Here is a 21,972-nt window from a genome sequence, read left to right as displayed (position 1 = left end):
TAGATGGCCCACCTGGGCCTGCTTATCTAATCACCTGTCGCTCTGTTAAAGGCAGCAACCGGGAAAGAGAGAGGGGTGGTTGATGGTGGAGCACGAGCGAGAGCGAGAGCGAGACTGACGAAAAGACAATTGTTAAAAAGCACAAAGACAATTTATTGCAAAATAGAACATTCTCGTAAAACTGGAAGAGCCTGGCATGTCGGTGATCCGAAAAACCCGGAAGTGCAAGTTTTCCACACACGACAAATAAAGATAGAACACTATTAGCCGCAACATGTAAGTGGAAAATAAACCCGACAACATTATGATTTGTACATTTTCAGAATGTGCTTGTTCTATTTTCAAACATAGAAAACAATCTGTATTTGTCTTTATTTTTAAGTTGTCTTGCTGTGATTTTACCAGTCCGGCCCACTTGGGAGAAGATTTTTCTCCATGTGGCCCCCCGTCTAAAATGAGTTTGACACCCCTGATCTAGAGATTTAAGCCTATAATAATAATATTTGTGAATGATGACACATTTTTTATATTTTTTTTACTAAAACCCTTTGGGGTCCCCGGGATAAAGCCTGAGTGGAGGCCTAAATGTATATTTTTATACATATATTTTATTGTTTTTTAAAATAAAAAATATCAAAATGGCCCCAGCTTGCTTTGATTTTTCAGTGTCCGGCCCTCAGTGGAAAAAGTTTGGACACCCTTGGTTTAAATGAATGAGAAAAAAAAGGAACGACTGAAACGTCATCACTAGTGGACACCAAACGGCAAGTAAACAACGTTAGTGTTACGTCATTGGCATGCGCGCCATTTTGTACGAAAAAAGCGGAGACACAAACCACCGCCACCGCCTCACAAAAGCCGAGTAAGAGCTATGAAATGTATTTTTATGTCTTTCTAATTCTGCTGAGCGTCTCGTTAAAAGCCCGACAAGAAGTGAAAGTGAGCTAACTGGAGTGGAACGCTGACTTTTCCTTCACATCACAATCGTTGGACTCAATACATCACCATGACAACTTTAACAAGGCAAGACCTCAATTTTGGACAAGGTAACTGGTCTAAATTCATTAATATTCACATATATATGTATATATATATATATATATATATATATATATATATATATATATATATATATATATTAGTGGTGGTAATATTGGCAACAGTTCCTATAATTTTTGTTAGACACATTTTTTTTCTATCCAGTCCTTGTACCATGAATTGATTAACGTGGACCCCAACTTAAAACTTACTAATTCACAGATGTCATTTTACTTAAAAAAAAAAAAAAAAAAAGTCAGTAAACGAATGCATATACAGTGGGGCAAAAAATAATTTAGATTAGATTGGATTAGATTAGATTAGATAGTACTTTATTTATTCCGTCAGGAGAGTTCCTACAGGAAAATTACAATTTTCAGCACAATCCCATTCAAGATCAGACAAACATTACAGGGAGACAGAACAGGATCGCTGACGGGTCTGCCGGCTTCCAGCGTCCCTTACAAAAAAGATGACATACAGGTAAACAAGGGGGGGGGGGGGGGGGGGGGGGAGAATAGAAGATTAAAATAAAATTAAAAAAATCGGTCTTAGCCCGGGCCCTGGAGTGGGGGTGCAGACTGAGACCAAGGGAAAAAAAGACAACAAACTTACATGTGTGTAAGAGGGAAACATCAAACAGCAAAGAACACAGAGGACATTAAAGACATTAAAGCAGCAGATACAACCACTTCTACATACAGCTATGAATAAAAACTAAAAGAAACATATACACTGTGGTGGCCTCTGCGGTGTTCCACGCCGTCGTCCGCTGGGGAGGAGGGAGCATGGCCAGAGACAGGAGCAGACCCAACAAAGCAACCAAGACAGCCGACTCCACACTCGGCCAATGTCCAGTCCGCATGGATGAGCGAGGATACGTCCAAGGTGACTGAGGTGTCCGACACCTGCTCACCCAGTCAAGACACCGCGAAGCCTCTCCGTCCCAGCGCTCAGTGCTAGCTTCGCAGCCCTGTCCCCTCATCCGCATCTCCTCCAGTCCCTCCAAACCGACTCTGGTGTAGCAGAGACCCAGCAGCTGGTCTCCATGGCCAAAAGGCTCCCGGGAGGCAGATCCAGAAGTCCACAAAAAAAGCACCACAGAGGTCACGAAAGTGCCACCCCTTGTCACACAGTCCCAAAGGGTCCTGGACCAAAAGGCAAAAAAAATATAATAACACATGAAAACAAAAGGGAAACACAAAAGGATGACACAAGAGCACAGAGCTCCTGCCTACAGCAGCCACTACAGCAGCGCCATCTTGTCAGCCACCGATTGTGCAAGTTCTCCCACTTAAAATGATGACCGAGGTCTGTAATTTTCATCATAGGTACACTTCAACTGTGAGAGACAGAATGTGAAAAAGAAAATCCAGGAATTCACATTGTAGGAATTTTAAATAATTTATTTGTAAATTATGGCGGAAAATAAGTATTTGGTCAATAACAAAAATTCAACTCAATTCAACTGTAGTATAACCTTTGTTGGCAATAACAGAGGTCAAACGATTACTATCACAGTTGCTGGTATTTTGGCCCATTCCTCTATGCAGATCTCTTCGAGAGCAGTGATGTTTTGGGGCTGTCGCCGAGCAACACAGACTTTCAACTCCCTCCACAGATTTTCTATGGGGTTGAAGTCTGGAGACTGGCTAGGCCACTCTAGGACTTTCAAATGCTTCTTACGGAGCCACCCCTTCATTGCCCGAGCGTTGTGTTTGGGATCATTGTCATGCTGGAAGACCCAGCCACGTTTCATCTTCAAAGCTCTCACTGATGGAATGAGGTTTTGGCTCAAAATCTCACGATACATGGCCCCATTCATTCTTTCCTTAACACGGATCAGTTGTACTGTCCCCTTAGCAGAAAAACAGCCCCAAAGCATGATGCTTCCACCCCCATGCTTCACAGTAGGTATGGTGTTCTTGGGATGCAACCCAGTATTCTTTTTCCTCCAAACACGACGAGTTGAGTTTATACCAACAAGTTCTATTTTAACGCAGTTTATAACACATGGCTCATTAAGTCCTGATAGGTGTGTGTGTGTGACACATTCACACTGATATATATATATATATGTATATGTATACACATACATATATATATGTATATGTATGTGTGTGTATATATATATAACGTTGTCACTCATCAGTTATGAGTGACAACATTAATTATTTATAGTTATTAGTATACAAATTTCTGCTTTTCTCATTACATTGTCTTTTTTTTTTTACATTTTACGGTTGTTTTTCTTACCCCTGTATTAATTAATAATAGTGTGCTTTGTCACCTATAACACAAAACTGACACACATTTTAGGTTTTAGCATTTATTTTTACGAAATCAAAATATATCAAAAAGGCCGTCGCATATGTTGACTTTGTAGTATGCAGCCTTTGGTGAAAACGTTTGGACGTCCCTTTATTAACATATAATCCAAACCCATCCATCCATTTCCTACCACTTATTCCCTTTGGGGTTGTGGGGGGCGCTGGTGCCTATCTCAGCTACAATCGGGCGGAAGGCGGAGTACACCCTGGACAAGTCGCCACCTCATCGCAGGGCCAACACAGATAGACAGACAACATTCACACTCACATTCACACACTAGGGCCAATTTAGTGTTGCCAATCAACCTATCCCCAGGTGCATGTCTTTGGAAATGGGAGGAAGCCGGAGTACCCGGAGGGAACCCACGCATTCACGGGGAGAACATGCAAACTCCACACAGAAAGATCCCGAGCCCGAGATTGAACCCAGGACTACTCAGGACCTTCGTATTGTGAGGCAGACGCACTAACCCTTCTCCCACCATGCTGCCATATAATCCAAACAATTTTTGTTAAAATAAAATGCTCCTTCCTCTGACTTATGATTTCAAAACCAAGTGTGTTAACCATAAATATTTACGTAAAAAAAGTACTAATTGAATGCATAGGGCAGGGGTGTCCAAAGTGCGGCCCGGGGGCCATTTGCGGCCCGCAGCTAATTGTTTAGTGGCCCGCCACAGATTTTGGAAATGCTATTGCAAAAATAAAATACTAAAAAAAGTAGAATTAGGTGAAATCTAACGGGGAATAGTTCCAATGTTGACACAAAGCTGCCATGCAGGCTGTTTGTTTTTCTTTTTTCTTTCTTTCTTTTGCTCTCAATGCCAATGCTAAAAAAAAAAAGTATAATGAATTATTGACCTATTCAAGGCTCCAATTACTTCAAATATTTCACTTTATAAATTTTTAGGTGGAAAATACTATGTGCATATATTGTGTGATTGCCATATAAAAACATTGTTTTCTTTGACAAAAGAGCATAAAACAAACAAAATAATAGATCAAACGTAAAATCGACAGCTATATCTGAAGTTGATCTCGTAACTTAAGTGTAGAAAGTAAAACAAAATATAATAAAAATGTATCACTTTATGAGTGAAGAACCTTTTGGACCCCAAAGATATTTAGTGGGATTTTATTCATTTTTTCACTGTGATTACTCAGAAATAATAATACATTTAAAACAATGGTGTCCTGCATTATTGATCTTTTTAGGGCTCCAATTACTTCAGATCAAACATTGCTTTCTGAATGTTTTGGGCAATGGGAAAAATACTGCATATTTCTGTCTTACTATAAAACACAAAGTTGTCTTTGTCTGAAAAGGCATAAAACCTTCATTTTTCTTTAACTTTATATGAACCTGAAGTTGATATAGAGATTTACTGTAAGCGTTACATAAAAAATGAAAATAACTTATTTTTAACATGTTAATGACGGAGACCCTTTATGGTCCCTGAGAGTCCTAAAGGTAAAAAAAAAGAATCCATACATTTTGTTATGGTTTGAAAACGAAAAATATCAAAATGCCCTCCGCATGGTTTAATTTTTCCGTATGTGGCCCTCAGTGGAAAGATTTTGGACACCCCTAGCATAGGGTATGGTGTAATGATATCGAGGAGATTATACATTAAATATATTAACTTGTAGAGGTGACCCTCAGAGAGTTGTAATAACTGCGTTGTGGTCTTCAATTTAAACAAGTTTGACACCACTGGCTTAACCCCTCTAGCTGGTCGAGACAGATGGCCCCCACCGAGCCAGGTTCTGCTTGACGTTTTTCCTTAGTGGTAGTTCTTTCTTGTGTCTGTCGCCAAGTTGATGTTCATCAAGGGTTCATTTGATTTTCAATAATTACTGTATGGAGAGTGTGGTTTCTGGATCCGCTCATTGTTTAAAGTGCCTTGATATTAATCAATTGGCGCTATATAAATACAATTAGCTTGAGAACATTGATTAACAGTAGAAATGTCCGATAATATCGGACTGCCGATATTATCGGCCAATAAATGCTTTAAAATGTAATATAGAAAATTATCGGTATCTGTTTCAAAAAGTAAAATTTGTGACATTTTAAAACGCCGCTCTAAGGAGTTATTCTCGGACGTAAGGAGAAATACAGAGCGCCAATAAACCTTAAAGGCACTGCTTTTACGGTACCGGCCCAATCACATAATATCTACGGCTTTTCGCACAGACAAGTGAATGCAAGGCATAATTGGTCAACAGCCATACAGGTCACACTGAGGGTGGCCGTATAAACAACTTTAACACAAATATGCGCCACACGGTGAACCCACACCAAACAAGAATGACAAACATCCGCACCATAACACAATATAAACACAACAGAACAAATACCCCGAACCCTTTGCAGCACTAACTCTTCCAGGACGCTACAATATACACCCCCGCTTCCCCCCACCCCTCAACCCTGCCCACCTCAACCTCCTCATGCTCTCTCAGGGGAGAGCATGTCCCAGATTCCAAGCTGCTGTTTTGAGGCATTTTCAAAAAAATAATGCACTTTGTGACTTCAATAATAAATATGGCAGTGCCGCGTTGGTATTTTTTTCCAAAACTTTAGTTGATTTATTTTGGAAAACCTTGTTGCATTGTTTAATGCATCTAGTGGTGCATCAAAAAATAGGCATAATAATGTGTTAATTACATGACTGTATATATCGGTGTGGGTTGATATAGGAATCGGTAATTAAGAATTGGACAATATCGGATATCGGCAAAAAAGCCATTATCGGACATCTCTAATTAACAGCCCTCCTAAAATACTCACAAGTACACTAATAGTTAAAAAATATGTTTGTTATTATGCTTGGTGTTTCGAGCTGTGTGAAATTGACTTTCTTAACACACCATTTAAAACAATAACAACAACTGCTTCCTCATTTTCAGTGGTTGCTGACATTTTGTGTGAATTCCTGGAAGTTGCCATTCATCTCATCCTGTACGTCCGTGAAGTTTATCCCTCTGGAATATTCCAAAAAAGAAAGAAGTACAATGTCCCAGTCCAGGTACTCTGCATGCTTGAGCCTATTCTAGTTTCTGTTTGTACCTCCTCCAACCAAACCACTGTTTTGTAGATGTCATGCCACCCCGAGTTGAACCAGTACATCCAAGACACACTTCACTGTGTTAAACCACTCATTGAGAAGGTAAGACGTGGTGCTGACAGCTTGAATGATGCAGATACTTCTTCGTTCTGATCTCTCTTTTTTTTCCTGGCAGAACGATGCAGAGAAGGTGATTGTCGTCATCATGGACAAGGAGCATCATCCGGTCGAGAGATTTGTGTTCGAGATATCTCAACCACCACTGCTGTCCATCAGGTTTTCATGTCTTTTACTTTTAAACAGTATCATGAGCTATTTTCTTACACAAGTAGCTTGCATCCAGTAGTTTGTGTAACAGTAAATTTAGAATTAATGCTTTTTAAGATGTAGTTAATTTGAGTGTTTTATTTTTAGCTCCGACACGTTACTGTCTCATGTGGAGCAGCTGCTGAGGGCGTTTATTCTCAAGATCAGTGTGTGCGACGCTGTTTTGCACAATAACCCACCAGGTAAGGTCACTCGTATATAAAATGACAAATATAAACATCTATCTCACTCTCTATCTACTGATGCATGCACATGTCTTTCTTTTATGCATCTGTCTGGATATTTTCATATTTAAAATGAACTTTGTGTTAGAAGCTAAGGCTTGACTGAAAACAGAATAAAGTCAGAGCAAAGTTGCCTACGAGTATGGAAATTTTGCTTTTTTTTTAAGCTTTTATAAGTCATTGCAGTGTTATTTTGACAGATGCTTTTAATTTAGTGTAGTCATAGTCTTTTGACAAAAAAGTGTATTTTAGTTTCAGCCATATTTTAGTCATTAAAGTTGTTTTAGATTCAGTGTAGTTTTGGTCGACTAAATTCTTCAACATTTGAGTTGACTATAAAGAGTAAATTTTCTCGACTAAAATATATAAAGTATAAGGGTTAACGCATATATGAAGTTGTCTTGATACCGCTTTTATGAAAGTTATTACAATTACCGTATTTTTCGGACTATAAGTCGCAGTTTTTTTCATAGTTTGGCCTGGAGTGCGACTTATACTCTGGAGCGATTTATGTGTGAAAATATTAACACATTACCGTAAAATATCAAATAATATTATCTAGCTCATTCATGTAAGAGACTAGACGTATAAGATTTCATGGGATTTAGTGATTAGGAGTGACAGATTGTTTGGTAAACGTATAGCATGTTCTATATGTTATAGTTATTTGAATGACTCTTACCATAATATGTTACGTTAACATACCAGGCACCTTCTCAGTTGGTTATTTATGCCTCATATAACGTACACTTATTCAGCCTGTTGTTCACTATTCTTTATTTATTTTAAATTGCCTTTCAAATGTCTATTCTTGGTGTTGGGTTTTATCAAATAAATGTCCCCCAAAAATGCGACTTATACTTCAGTGCGACTTATATATGTTTTTTTCTTTCTTTTTTATGCATTTTCGGCAGGTGCGACTTATACTACGGAGCGACTAACACTCCGAAAAATACGTTACTGCAGAATGTTATTAATCAACACTGCATAACTTAGCATCTACAGGTGCATTTTCAATAAGTCTGAATATGGTGCATTACATTATTTTAGAGGGCTTCACGGTGGCAGAGGGGTTAGTGCGTCTGCCTCACAATACGAAGGTCCTGAGTAGTCCGGGGTTCAATCCCGGGCTCGGGATCTTTCTGTGTGGAGTGTGCATGTCCTCCCTGTGAATGCGTGGGTTCCCTCCGGGTACTATGGCTTCCTCCCACTTTCAAAGACATGCACCTGGAGATAGGTTGATTGGCGACACTAAATTTGCCCTAGTGTGAGTGTGAATGTTGTCTGTCTATCTGTGTTGCCCCTGCGATGAGGTGGCGACTTGTTCAGGGTGTACCCCGCCTTCCGCCCGATTGTAGCAGAAATAGGCACCAGCGCCCCCCGTGACCTCAAAGGGAATAAGCGGTAGAAAATGGGTGGATGGACCTCATTTTAGAATCAATTCAGATTAAGAGACTAATTAAAGCTTCAGAATCTTTTTCAGTTATTTTCCAAACGTGCATTTAATAGATTGTAGTATGCAACCAAGCACATCGTCCACCATTTTTTTAATAATCAAACTAAGTGCATGGCGGAGTATAGCATATTTAATTGCTCTGAGCGGAGTGCAAAATGAAATGATGCTCAGTGTGTACACTTGTATTAAAATAACTGTATTTCAAGGTATCCGCGGATCCTTAAAAAAGTCTTAAAAAGTCTTAAATTCATGTATCTAAAATTAAGGCCTTAAAAAGTATTAAATTTATTAGAATTTCCTAAGATGGTCTTAAATTCAGTACTCAATGGTCTTAAATAGTCGGGCCAGTTTTTTTTGTTTTTTTTCGGGGCACGTCTTTGAGTAAAAGTTACGGCACGTCTTTGAGTAAAAGTGAGTGATTTCAGTGTCAGTCGTGCGCATAGTCGGGTCGCGCGCAGACTCCTTCCTTTCTTCCTCGCGTCCCCCGCCTTTCAGTCAGCATGGGGAAATGCTAGTTTTGCGAGCGTTGGCTGGAGGACAGCCGGTTTAGAAGATGGCTTAAGCCTTTTGCCAATCCCGAGGAGGCCAGGTCCATACTTTGTAAGAGAGATTTCAGACTTGGCACCATGGGAATTAGAGCGGTCGAATCGCACATGCAGTGTGGTAAGCATAAAATCACGGCAGAGAGACAAAAAAAAACACCAGGCATCTCTCAGTTCTGCGTGGGTCCAACGCCCCCCAAACTAGAAACAACTGCCGCTAGCAGCACTGACCTAACACTAATCTTCGGCGGGACAGCAACATTAAAATCCGAGGTGTTATGGATCTTGCACACTGTGGTGAAACATCAATCCTACACCTGAAATGACGGGATTGGTGATCTTTTTCGTGTGATGTTTCCTGATTCTGAGGTTGCTAATACATTTTCCTGCGGAAAGGATAAAACAGCATATATTACGAGACACGGATTAGCAGCTCACATCTAAAACCTGCTCTTCGACCAAGTCAACGGGTCTCGGTATGTGTTAATGTTCGATGAAACACTGAATCACAGCATGAAGAAGAAACAACTGGATGTCCATGTTTTGTTGTTGATGTTATAATACTGTTTTACACTATTATTGCACTATTATTGACCAAATGTAATTTATTTTTACCCTCACCTCGGTTATTATGTTTTTACTGGCGTTGGTGTTGGTTTCTTTGTTTTGGATGTCAAAGTTTTTGGATCTCTCATGATTTTTGATAAGCTGTTTGGCAGAGTGGTGCTTATCAGTTTGTTTATTACTGAACATACAAAAAGTAAACTTGACTGATTGTCATTGAGGTAGTAGTACAGTGGGATCCCCAACCATCGCTTATATTTATAGATTTTTTGTAATTTTTTTCGGTCTTAAATTTCATTCAAGGTGGCATTAAAAAGGTCTTAAAAAGTCTTAAATTTGACTTGCTGAAACCTGCAGATACCCTGGTATTTATTTAACTGAAAATAATGGAACATAAACATGTATTTGACACTCATATCTTAACATTCAGAATGTATTGAGTACTGCTATAAAACAGTGTTACCTGTTTACAGACACAAATGTGTGTACATTAACTGTTGGCAATTTGGAGCGCATAACTTAAAGAAATCATTTTAACTATCATGTTCAATAACATTGTAACTATTTTTGTTCCTTCAATAAAATGTAATGTTTACATTTTACCATGCAGGTGTACTATTTTTTCAGACAATTATGACCAAAGAAAAATATCACTCATGTATAATTTGTTAAAAAAAGAACACTTTCAATGCCAGTGTACAGTGCATTGAAAAAAATGTGTCCATGTTTATTGTCATATGAATAAACTAACTAGTTTTATTCTGTATTGTTTATAACTACACTGAGTGTGCACAATAATTGGCATATTGGCCACTGTCCTGTGTAAATACAGCAACTAGTGTTATAAAACTAACTATATATCTCATAGCTGGCTGTCTTAGTATATTAGCTTGAAAGATGACAAATCTCTCATCCCTCAAGTTGTGCATTTAATAGTTGAGCAGTGTGCCAAGGACATGATTAAAGTGAACTGTATTGGCGGGTTAGCTTGGCTCATCTGACGGCATCACGGTCTACTACAAAAGTTGTTTGTTTTTAAATAAGTATTCATTTTCAGACATGTAATAAAGTAAGCGGTCTTGCTCCTGCTCTAGTTTCTTTAGTAATAACAGTAATTCAGTACACTATGAGTCATTTCGAAATATTAGCTTCGGCCTACTTATGTAGTGGCGATGTCCTGACGGTTAGTCTGCAGATGGTGCTGCAAGTTTGTTGTATTTTTGCTGAAGAAAATTGAGCCACAGGGTTTACAAGTAGTTTTTTGTGTACCGCTGCAAAGTTGAAGTGTGTCCATATGTTTTCTCTTGTGTAATTATAAGTAGGGCAGGGCGATATGGCCTTTTTTGTCAGAGACATTTTAAAACAAGCTATTAGTGCACTTTTGTGCATGATGTCACTACAATAGTTTAAAACAAATAAAGTGCACTTTTGTTCATGATGTCACACAAGATATTTCAACAACTGTCAAAGTAAAATGAGCTGCATAATAGGAAATCAAATAGTGTATGTCCTTCACGATGTGGTAGGTTCCTGCGTGCGTTATCTCCTTCTGTTATTGACTAGTTTTTTCATACAGTGTTGATCTGGAAATGGTTGCCATGGCATTTTGTTGGTGTGGCACTGAACGAAGATGTTGACATGCGGAGTAAACACTCTTCACTCTCTAGCGGAGGACTTTTCGAATGATGCTACAAATTAGCAGTAATGCTACTTTTTGTAGCAACGCTTTTGCCTTCTCTCGTATTACCTCTCGCACCACAGCTAACGTTACACATGCTTCTAACTCTCTGCTCCGCGAGGGCGTATACGTACGTGACGTATGTAAGAAGGTGCACTTGTTTTGTCTCTGTGAGAAGGAGAGACAAGAATGAGCGGGACTAGCATGTAGTTTAATGCCCGCAGCTAAATGCAACTGCGTAAGAAAGTATACTCGAATATACACGATATAGTCATTTTATATATCGCACAGAGACAAACCCGCGATATATCAAGTATTTTCGATATATCGCCCAGCCCTATGTATCCGACATATTGTATTCATGTCGTGTATTGATTCTTGCTTTTCCAGGTGAAAAATAAAAAACTGTGTGCCTTATAAGGCGCTAGTTCTGATTTAATACCATTCTTGCCTTTCCATGCCGCCCCTCTCCCACATGCAACTGTGTTTGGCTATTTTGTTCAACCCACTTAAAAACAACATTAAATATGATTTCATATCTGACAACATTTTCGTCTCGTTTTAAGTAGTTGACTAAATTGTCAATTAGTTTTGTTATTTTTACAGTCAAAGCGCCTTTGTTTTCATTTGTTATCGTCCTAATTTCATCAAGGGAAAATACGTTGTAGTTAATGACGAAGACAAACATTTTTAGTTGACAAAATTACCACTGTGTCACTGGCATGTTTTTTTGTTTTCGTTTACAAATAGGCCACAGGCCAATAGAGAGATGTGTGCCGTAAACAGCTCCCAGGCCGGACGTTTAACATCCCTGCTTTAAGGAGTGTTTGAATAACTCTGTGATTATAAGCATGTGATACATGTGAAATGATCATGATATGTTTCATGCAATTCTACTTAGCAAGAATGACAACCATGCCAGAATTTTAGAGTGGAGCTGGGCGATAAACCCACAATGATATAATAACTTTTGATAGAAATACGAGACAATTTTGATTGAGGGACAAACTGACATCTGTACTTGGCTTGGCACTGTGACGAGACCTGTTGGAAAGAGGACAACTTTGTCTAGCAACATATAACTTCACGGCAGTTTCAGGACATGGAAAACACTCGCAGCAGCAGCACCTCTTGCCAGCTACTCACACACACTCGCTCTGTCCAAATGTGGGGTCTACAGCCTTTGGCACATTAGTGGGCTGCTGACACCCGAAGACTCCTTAAAACTGTCCTCCTTTTTCATTGAATTGAAATGTGCATTTAAACCCTCCTATTGTCTTCTCAATATCGATAAACCATGTCTGCCTTTGAGCATTTTTGTCTTTTCTTTCTTATAAATGTTGGTACAATGTTGGATACTTGTGTTAAACAATGCAAAAGCATCGAATCATGAGGGTCAGTAGAGAGAGCAACATACGTACAGTGACATAAGCTGCTATAAGTAGCTGTTTTAATGCACCTCTGAATTTTTGCAAGTGTGTGCATTTGTGCCTAATGCATTGGCTGAGTAAATCTGAATATAGTTTATGAAGTAAATTTTCGAATGTGTCTAGAAAACAAATAGCGGTGACAACTTCAAGATATATACCATATTTAAACATTGTACATTTGTAAAAGAAAAATTCCAGTTTTTTTGGAGAGGTTGCGTGGTCGTTTCATTTGCACTCTGCGACCTCCAGAAATGAACATTTTTGCCAACAGAGACATAAAACGTTTTATAAATGGGACTGTGGAGCAAAATTTAAGCTGCAATTTATCATCATAGATCCTTTATGAATATATGCACCCACTTTATTTATCCGAAACGGTTGTATGTTGTGTCATGTTCTGAAGTACATCTGTCAAGTTCAACACATAATAAAAAATAACTTTCTGATGTCTTCATATCTCCTTTGTTAGCAATGCAACATTCAAACATGATAATAATAGTGATTTTCTTTGTCATCATACATATTAATCTTAACTGCTATTGAAAAACATTGTAATGGTTTTTCCCATAGCTCTACCGTAAAGGAGGTCTTAGGTCAAAAAAAGTTATTCCTTGGCTATAATTTTCAACCTTATTTTTAAAAGTTTATTTGTCTGTTTCAGAAGTAAAATATTACTATCCCATATATTTCTTGCATTGTAAACATAAATGTTGTAATGTTGTTTTTTTCCTCCTTGTCACAGATTGTTCATTCACGGTATTAGTTCAGACGAGAAATGCCGCTACACGCAACATGGAGAAGGTTCAAGTCATCAAGGTGAGCTTTAAAGAACACATGCTTACTGTAATATGCTGGGTTTTCCACTGGACTGCAAGCTTATTGTGGTGGTAGATTAAAAAGTACCACTGATAGTCACACACACACACACACACACACACACACACACACACACACACACACACACACACACACACACTAGATGTGATGAAATTACTCTCTGCATTTGACCCACCCCCCTGTTCCATCCCCCTGGGTTGTGGGGAAGGGTGGGACATGATCATCACATAAATATGTATTGTAATGAATGTGGGAAAGACACAAATCAAAAAGCAAAAAAAAAAAAAAAGTTTATAATTTAGAGGTGATGAGGTGGCGATTTGTCCAGGGTATACCCTGCCTTTCGCCCGAGTGCAGCTGGGATAGGTTCCAGCACCCTGCGACCCTGAGGGAGGCAAGCGGTTGAAAATGGATGGATGATAATGTGATGCGATTAATCACAAAAAGGAAATTGCATTAATCATGTATAAATGCAGATTGTTCACGCAATTGACATGGTTAGGACTTGATGATCAGCTTGGAATAATCACAAATAAGGAAGCAACACCACGCAAAAGTTTGTAACACAACAATATTTCCTCTACAAATGTATCACAAAAAGGAAATTGCTTTAATAATGTACAAATGCAGATTGTTCACGCAATTGACATGGTTAGGACTTGATGATCAGCTTGGAATATTCACAAATAAGGAAGCAATACCACGCTGAGTTTGCAACACAACAATATTTCCTCTACAAATGTCCCTCAAAGTCACGCACGCTAGTAAGAGTTAGTGTCAGTTTGAATTGAACGTGCTTTACTCATGATTCATGACCATTGCTACCGCGCTTCATCAACCAACCTTTCAGCAATCCAGTAATTCACAGTCCAATGTCAATTCACAACAAAAAGTGAAAAATGTATTTAATATAAAAATCAATAAAGTTTCTCTGAAGCAAGATAGCATAAGCTGACAGGTCTCCATATTCACCATTTGGCGCCACTCCTTTGCGCTGCGATTGCGTAGCATCAAAACACACTTTGCTTAATTGCACACCCTCTTAACATGCTAATTGAATGTATTAATTTACATGATGTGGTTGATATGATATAAAATGTAAAAGGTATGTGCTTTAGATTAGATTAGATTAGATAGTACTTTATTTATTCCGTCAGGAGAGTTCCTTCAGGAAAATTACAATTTTCAGCACATGAATGCCATACATAAATACTATTTGTAGCTGAGTGTAACTGTAATCAATAGAAACACAGTGATGGATCTGTGTGGTCTTAACATGATGTTGACATAACTGCATTTCATTTTGCACTGCAAACAGGGTCGACTTGTGTAAGATACTGTAGTTCCCTGCTGTGAGATGGTACATGATGTTGGTGGTGTACAACTTCTTGAACACCACTAACAATGGTAATAAAACATCTTTATAGGGACGGCGTGGCGCAGTGGGAGAGTGGCCGTGCGCAACCCGAGGGTCCCTGGTTCAAATCCCACCTAGTACCAACCTCGTCATGTCCGTTGTGTCCTGAGCAAGACACTTCACCCTTGCTCCTGATGGGTGCTGGTTGGCGCCTTGCATGGCAGCTCCCTCCATCAGTGTGTGAATGTGTGTGTGAATGTGTAAATGTGGAAGTAGTGTCAAAGTGCTTTGAGTACCTTGAAGGTAGAAAAGCGCTATACAAGTACAACCCATTTATCATTTATTTATATGCACCAATTACATACAGTACCGATGAATACTGAAATTGAAAAAGGAATATTTTTATTGGTATCGGTATCAATACAATCGTAATACTATACATCCCTAACAATAATACCAGAAAAAGCTTCTGGATTTGTGTTTAGTTTTTTTGAAATAGTATTCCGAGATGTTAAATACTCTCTAAATCACAATTGACAACATTGACTCTTTCTGCTACACCTTAATATTTGTTGGCAGACCAGGAGTGTGATTTACTAAGATTCCAAATAACACGCGTGTGCAAAAAATAAAATAACGTGTACGTGTGATCTACTGCATGTACAATTGAAAAGTGGCGCAGACCGCCCTATTTAAATTAGGATTTTGCGTGGATACGTGGGTGATTTTACCACGGAGACGATCATTTTCTGAATATTCAATGTTTTAATGCTCCTCCCAGTGTGTGATGTGTTAAACCAGCAGCACACATCTATAATCTGTAACACCTTTTCAGAATTGCAATCTAGACAGCAGAAACATGCACACTGACATTTAATTCTGCACTGATGAAAAAAAAAGGATCAAATAATGAAAGACACATTTTCTTGTCGGAAATGTATTATAGTAAAATAATTATATAAATTAAAAACAACATAAAAAAAAAAAACACAAACAGGCACACAAAAATGCATCAGTTTATCATCCTTCCATTTACTATTTTACTTAGTTTTAATGGGATTTCCCTCGGGATCTTTAAAGTGTCAGTCTGTCTGTCTCTCCGTCCGTCTAGTCAGCCTCATAAGTCATCCATCAGCAATAAAATTGTAAAAAGAAATTGCTGACTCCACAATAAGTCTATGATATAAATATTTGTAATTTCTGTCAGTTCAAAAGATTGACCCACATGTAGGACGAAGGATTCTCATCTGTCCATCGTCCGTGCACCGCTCCTGCACCTGTGTGGGGAACTGTCAGTTTGCACGTCTTTCTGACACGTGCTAAATAAAATGCAAAGCGGTGATGAGTCTTGATGAATCGCATTGTGTGTGCTAAATATTTATTTTTGCCTTTTCTCCTCCCAGCAATATGGACTTTTGATGATCGGCATATAATTTGCATATTAATATTAGGGACGGCGTGGCGCAGTGGGAGAGTGGCCGTGCGCAACCCGAGGGGCCCTGGTTCAAATCCCACCTAGTACCAACCTCGTCACGTCCGTTGTGTCCTGAGCAAGACACTTCACCCTTGCTCCTGATGGGTGCTGGTTGGCGCCTTGCATGGCAGCTCCCTCCATCAGTGTGTGAATGTGTGTGTGAATGGGTAAATGTGGAAGTAGTGTCAAAGCGCTTTGAGTACCTTGAAGGTAGAAAAGCGCTATACAAGTACAACCCATTTATCATTTATCATTTAATGAGTACAGAGACATAAAATGGATTACACACCTTCCATCCATCCATTTCCTACCGCTTATTCCCTTTGGGGTCGCGGGGGACGCTGGTGCCTATCTCAGCTACAATCGGGCGGAAGGCATATACACCCTGGACAAGTCGCCACCTCATCGCAGGGATTACACACCTTATTCTACTCAATTAAGAGACGCAATTCACTTTGCACACGTTTAGTAGATCAGTTTTGTGTGTGCAATGAGTTTTGCACATGTTTTATTACATGCAAACATTTTGTAAATCAGGGCCTCAGTGGTATTAAGTGTGTTTAAAGCGTATTAACCATACATAGTGCCATCTACTGTGCAGAGTTGTAAGAACAAGCTACATTCACAAACAGTACCATTTGAAATTAATTTTGTTGGTGAGAAAATGCTAATTTAAGCACCTAATCCACGATAAGGTGGCAGCTCAGGTGGGGCCGGAACTTCTCCACTTTGCGCACCTGCTCAGGCTCCTTTCTCTCCAGCGAGGTGACGTTCCATGTTCCAAATCCCAAGAACTAGCCATGCCTTCGGCTGCCGCCTTGCCCACATTGCACCCGACCTCTATGCCTCCTCCTATGAGTGGTGAGTCCCCCCTAACGAGAGGGGGGACTCACCTTGCCTCTTCAGGCTGTGCCTGGCTACCAAAGGGGGCCCATGTGACCGGCGTCTGGGCGAGGGAAAACTGTGTCCTTGTTTTTGTTTTCATAGAGGTCTTTGAACTGCTCTGTCTGGTCCCTCACATTGGACCTGTTTGTCCTGGGAGATCTTACCAGGGGGCATAGAAGCCCCCAGACAACATAGCTCCTCGGATCATTGGCACACTCAAACTCTTCAAACCACGATAAGGTGGCAGCTAAGGAGGAGCTCAGGGACCACATGGAGGAAAATCTATTCTCATGTAGGCCAGACTTGTAAAATTATGGCATAATAACTTAAAAATAAAGACAACTTCCGATATTTATTTTTGTTTAAAAATAGACAATGTAAATTCTGAAGACGTTGCGGTTAATGGTATTATATCTTCATTTGTCGTTGTTTATACTTTCTGAATGAATGATGTGATAATGTTCATCAGTCAAATAGGTAGAATTGAGTGCGCTCATTGGTACTAGTTTTAATCCATCAGAAGATGAAATAAATAATATTTTTAAAAGTCAAATTACTGGAATTTATTAATGTTTTTTACTCAATTTCATCAACTGATGTACTTACATCATGTGGTTTATTATGTGCATACGTAGCATCATCTACAACAAAACATCTGAATTTGGACCCTTTCTACTTTTTTTTAATTTTAATTTTTATATATTTTTTTTCTCCTTTTTTTTGGACCCTTTTTATTAATCACACATGAAGTTAGAAGGGAATACATATTATTTCAGCATATTTATGTGCACCCAGAAAATGTGTTCCCATGATGTCACAATTAGAACACGAAATGTAGATAATCAAAATCCGTTTTTGGGGGGTAGAAATGTCACAGGTTACATTACTAACAACATATTTGACAGTCAAGGCATGAACGTAACAATCCACAATTGTGTCATTACCATCACTAATAAGCAGCATAAGTAGGTAGTTTCCAAACATGCAATTGTTTCCTCTATTCTCCCATCTTCACACTACACAAAGTTCAAGTTAAAGCACCAATGATTACACTAGGTGTGGCAAAATTATTCTCTGCATTTGACTCATCACCCTTGATCACCAACTGGAAGGTGAGGGGAGCAGTGAACAGCAGCGGTGACCGCGCCAGGGAATCATTTTCAGTGATTTAACCCCCAATTCCAACCCTTGATGCTGAGTGCCAAGCAGGGAGGTAATGGGTCCCGTTTTTTATAGTCTTTGGTATGACTCGGCCGGGGTTTGAACTCACAACCTACCAATCTCAAAGCTCCGCCCCCTCTGAAGAATTGATATTGCGACATCATTTAGAACCGCAGTTTCTTTCATTCAAAAAATTCGGCTCATTGTTATACTTGGCAAGTTCATTTTGCGGGCCGGGTAAGACCTTTTCGCTGGTGGGCCATGCATTTGACACGGCTGGCCTAATCTGTCATGCGGTGCGCCACAAATAAATGAATGTGAGGGAAAGAACAATGTGGATATGTATGCTGTGTCACATTTCTAAAATATTTTTTTATTCATTTGTTTTAGGATTTCCCATGGATAGTCGCTGATGAGCAGGAAGTCCACATGCAAGAGCCAAGACTTATCCCATTAAAGACGATGACCTCCGACATAGTAAAGGTGTTTGAAGAGAACATATCCTTGATGAACAGCTTGACTTCACTTACATTAGTTGCTTGGATATTTAGGGATTGTCCCCACATACACACACACACATTAGAATGAAAAAAAAAAACATTATTCTTTGTTTTTTGGCATTTCATGCATTTTAAGACTATTGAAAATAAAAAAAAGAATACTAGAAAAAAAATACAATGGGCAAAAATATATTAGGTAATTGTTTAGAAGTAGAGATATCCGATAATGGCTTTTTTGCCAATATCCGATATTCCGACATTGTCCAACTCTTAATTACAGATACCGATATCAACCGATACCAATTGATTGATTGATTGATTGATTGATACTTTTATTAGTAGTTTGCACAGTACAGTACATATTCCGTACAATTGACCACTAAATGGTAACACCCCAATAAGTTTTTCAACTTGTTTAAGTCGGGGTCCACGTTAATCAATTCATGGTACAAATATATACTATCAACATAATACAGTCATCACACAAGTTAATCATCATAGTATGTACATTGAATTATTTACATTATTTACAATCCGGGGGGTGGGATTGGTTTGGTTGATATCAGAACTTCAGTCATCAACAATTGCATCAACAGAGAAATGTGGACATTGAAACAGTGTAGGTCTTATTTAGTAGGATATGTACAGCCAGCAGAGAACATAGTGAGTTCACATAGCATAAGAACAAGTATACACATTAGAAGTACATTTGAGTTGTTTATAATCCGGGGAGATGGGATGTGAATGGAGGAGGGTATTAATAAAGTGTTGAAGTTGCCTGGAGGTGTTGTTTTAGAGCGGTTTTGAAGGTTTTGAATCCATACAGTTGTGGAATTAACACATTATTATGCCTAATTTTGTTGTGATGCCCCGCCCGCTGGATGCATTAAACAATATAACAAGGTTTTCCAAAATAAATCAACTCAAGTTATGGAAAAAAATGCCAACATGGCACTGCCATATTTGTTATTGAAGTCACAAAGTGCATTATTTCTTTTTAACATACCTCAAAACAGCAGCTTGCAGTTTGGGATATCCTCTCCCTGAGAGAGCACAAGGAGGTTGAGGTGGGCGGGGTGGGGAGTGTATATTGTAGCTTCCCGGAAGAGTTAGTGCTGCAAGGGGTTCTGGGTATTTATTCTGTTGTGTTACGGTTGCGGATGTTCTCCCGAAATGTGTTTGTCATTCTGGTTTGGTGTGGGTTCACAGTGTGGCGCATATTTGCAACAGTGTTAAAGTTGTTTATACGGCCACCCTCAGTGTGACCTGTATGGCTGTTGACCAAGTATGATTGCATTCACTTGTGTGTGTGAAAAGCCGTAGATATTGTGTGATTGGGCCGGCACACAAAGGCAGTGTCTTTAAGGTTTATTGGCGCTCTGTACCTTTCCCTACGTTTTAAAAAGTTAGAAATTTTACTTTTTGATACCGATACCGATTATTTCCGATATTACATTTTAAAGCATTTATTGGCCGATAATATCGGCAGTCCGATATTATCGGATATCCCTAGTCTTAATTGAATTTCTAATTGCACTCAGTTCACCTCTTCCATCAATCCTCCTCCTACAGGCCTGTGGGTTCACAGTGTGGCGCAATTTTAACAGTGTTAAAGTTGTTTGTACGGCCACCCTCAGTGTGACCTGTATGGCTGTTAACCACGTATGCTGGCATTCACTTGTGTGTGTGAAAGGCCGTAGATATCATATTACTAGGCCGGCACGCAAAGGCAGTGCCTTTAAGGTTTATTGGCGCTCTGTACTTCTCCCTTCGTCCGTGTACACAGCAGCGTTTTAAAAAGTCATACATTTTACTTTTTGAAACAGATACCGATCATTTTGAAACCGATACCGATAATTTCCGATATTACATTTTAAAGCATTTATCGGTCGATAATAACGGCAGTCCGATATTATTGGACATATCTATTTAGAAGTTCCCATTGACTGCAAATTTCTTGAACGGGCATAGCTAGCTTTATTACTTTGTTAGATGTCCGTGACATCCCTTAAAAAAGTTAAAGCCGAAACAAGCGGTAGAAAATGGATGATTGGTTGGAATATTAGAACATTGCTGTTACTGCGTAATAGTTAAGTTAATATTTTTTATGTAATTTGAATGAGATGAATATACCAAACAGATCAATGTAATTTGTATTTTTAAAATGATGTTGGCAGAACAGAAATAAAAAAAAAATTCAGTATCTAATGGAAAAAAGAAGAAAAAAGGATGATGATAATGTTTGACATGAGATGGGTATTGAATTATTTTCTTTATTCTCTTCCACATACTTCAGTCCATTCCAGTATGTATAGTCTCTTAGCACCATCCATTTATTTCCTAAAACTATATTTTTTTGTTTTGAACAGATGCAACTCTATGTGGAGGAGCGAGCCCAGAAGACGCAACATTGGTGAGTACAAAAGTCCATATTTGAAGTATTTTCTTTCCTTCTCTTCCACGTACTTCAGTTCATTCCAGTATTTATAGTCTCTTAGCACAATCCATCTCTTTCCTAAAACTATTTTTTTATTTTGAACAGATGCAACTCTGTGCAGGAGCGAGCCCAGAAGACGCATCATTGATGAGTGAAACACGAGGCAAAGTGATGAATTAGAGATGGAAGGAAAGTTCCATGCGGAAGGTATTTGGGGAAACTCTGGATACTTTTAATGATTCATTAGTTACATTACGAATGCTGCTGAATGTTTCCTTCTGTATGTTGTTGTGTGTGTACATACTGTGTATAATGTATACTTTACATCTTGCAAACATGATGTCATGATCATTTTTATGATTGAAATGTACTTACCATTAAAATGAATTCACTGTGCTACAAATTAGACGTTTCAATGATGTGTCCTTAGAGCCCGTTTATGAGCACCACATGTGAAAAAATATGTAATTTTTCCTCACTTATTTGTTCCACTTTTTAGAGAAGGGGCGCTCAAACAGTTGCTTTTTGAAGTTCCGGGTTTTCATGACGTCATGAAGGCAAAACATGCTACCCCTTCTGACCCGCTCTCTAGCTCGATGGACCCACCACCACGTCACAGAAGACAGCTTTGTCATTAAAGATAAAAGAGGCTTCACTACAC

General features: G+C 38.9%; 1 protein-coding gene across 1 annotated transcript; it reads left to right on the top strand.

Moving 5' to 3' along the window:
* Positions 1–767: 767 nt before the first annotated feature.
* mad2l2 (mitotic arrest deficient 2 like 2) lies at positions 768–21,714 on the top strand. Its single transcript, XM_061904785.1, has 9 exons — positions 768–1,046; positions 6,282–6,400; positions 6,470–6,541; positions 6,615–6,715; positions 6,854–6,948; positions 13,403–13,476; positions 18,765–18,857; positions 21,244–21,287; positions 21,417–21,714. Coding segments are annotated over exons 1-9 (639 nt in total). The 5' UTR covers positions 768–1,006; the 3' UTR covers positions 21,418–21,714.
* The last annotated feature ends 258 nt before the right edge of the window (positions 21,715–21,972 follow it).

Source organism: Nerophis ophidion, linkage group LG06 (assembly GCF_033978795.1).
Source record: "Nerophis ophidion isolate RoL-2023_Sa linkage group LG06, RoL_Noph_v1.0, whole genome shotgun sequence".
Lineage (NCBI taxonomy): Eukaryota > Metazoa > Chordata > Actinopteri > Syngnathiformes > Syngnathidae > Nerophis > Nerophis ophidion.
The sequence above is the reverse complement of the archived record's forward strand: the minus strand, read 5'-3'. Positions and strand labels throughout refer to the sequence as shown.

Bases quoted from the DNA above. Each gene is read 5' to 3' on its own strand.
- mad2l2 (XM_061904785.1), top strand. From the start codon at position 1,007: ATGACAACTTTAACAAGGCAAGACCTCAATTTTGGACAAG. The intron at 6,401-6,469 runs GTACTCTGCATG...ACTGTTTTGTAG, and splicing joins AGTACAATGTCCCAGTCCAG to ATGTCATGCCACCCCGAGTT. The intron at 18,858-21,243 runs GTGTTTGAAGAG...TGTTTTGAACAG, and splicing joins TGACCTCCGACATAGTAAAG to ATGCAACTCTATGTGGAGGA.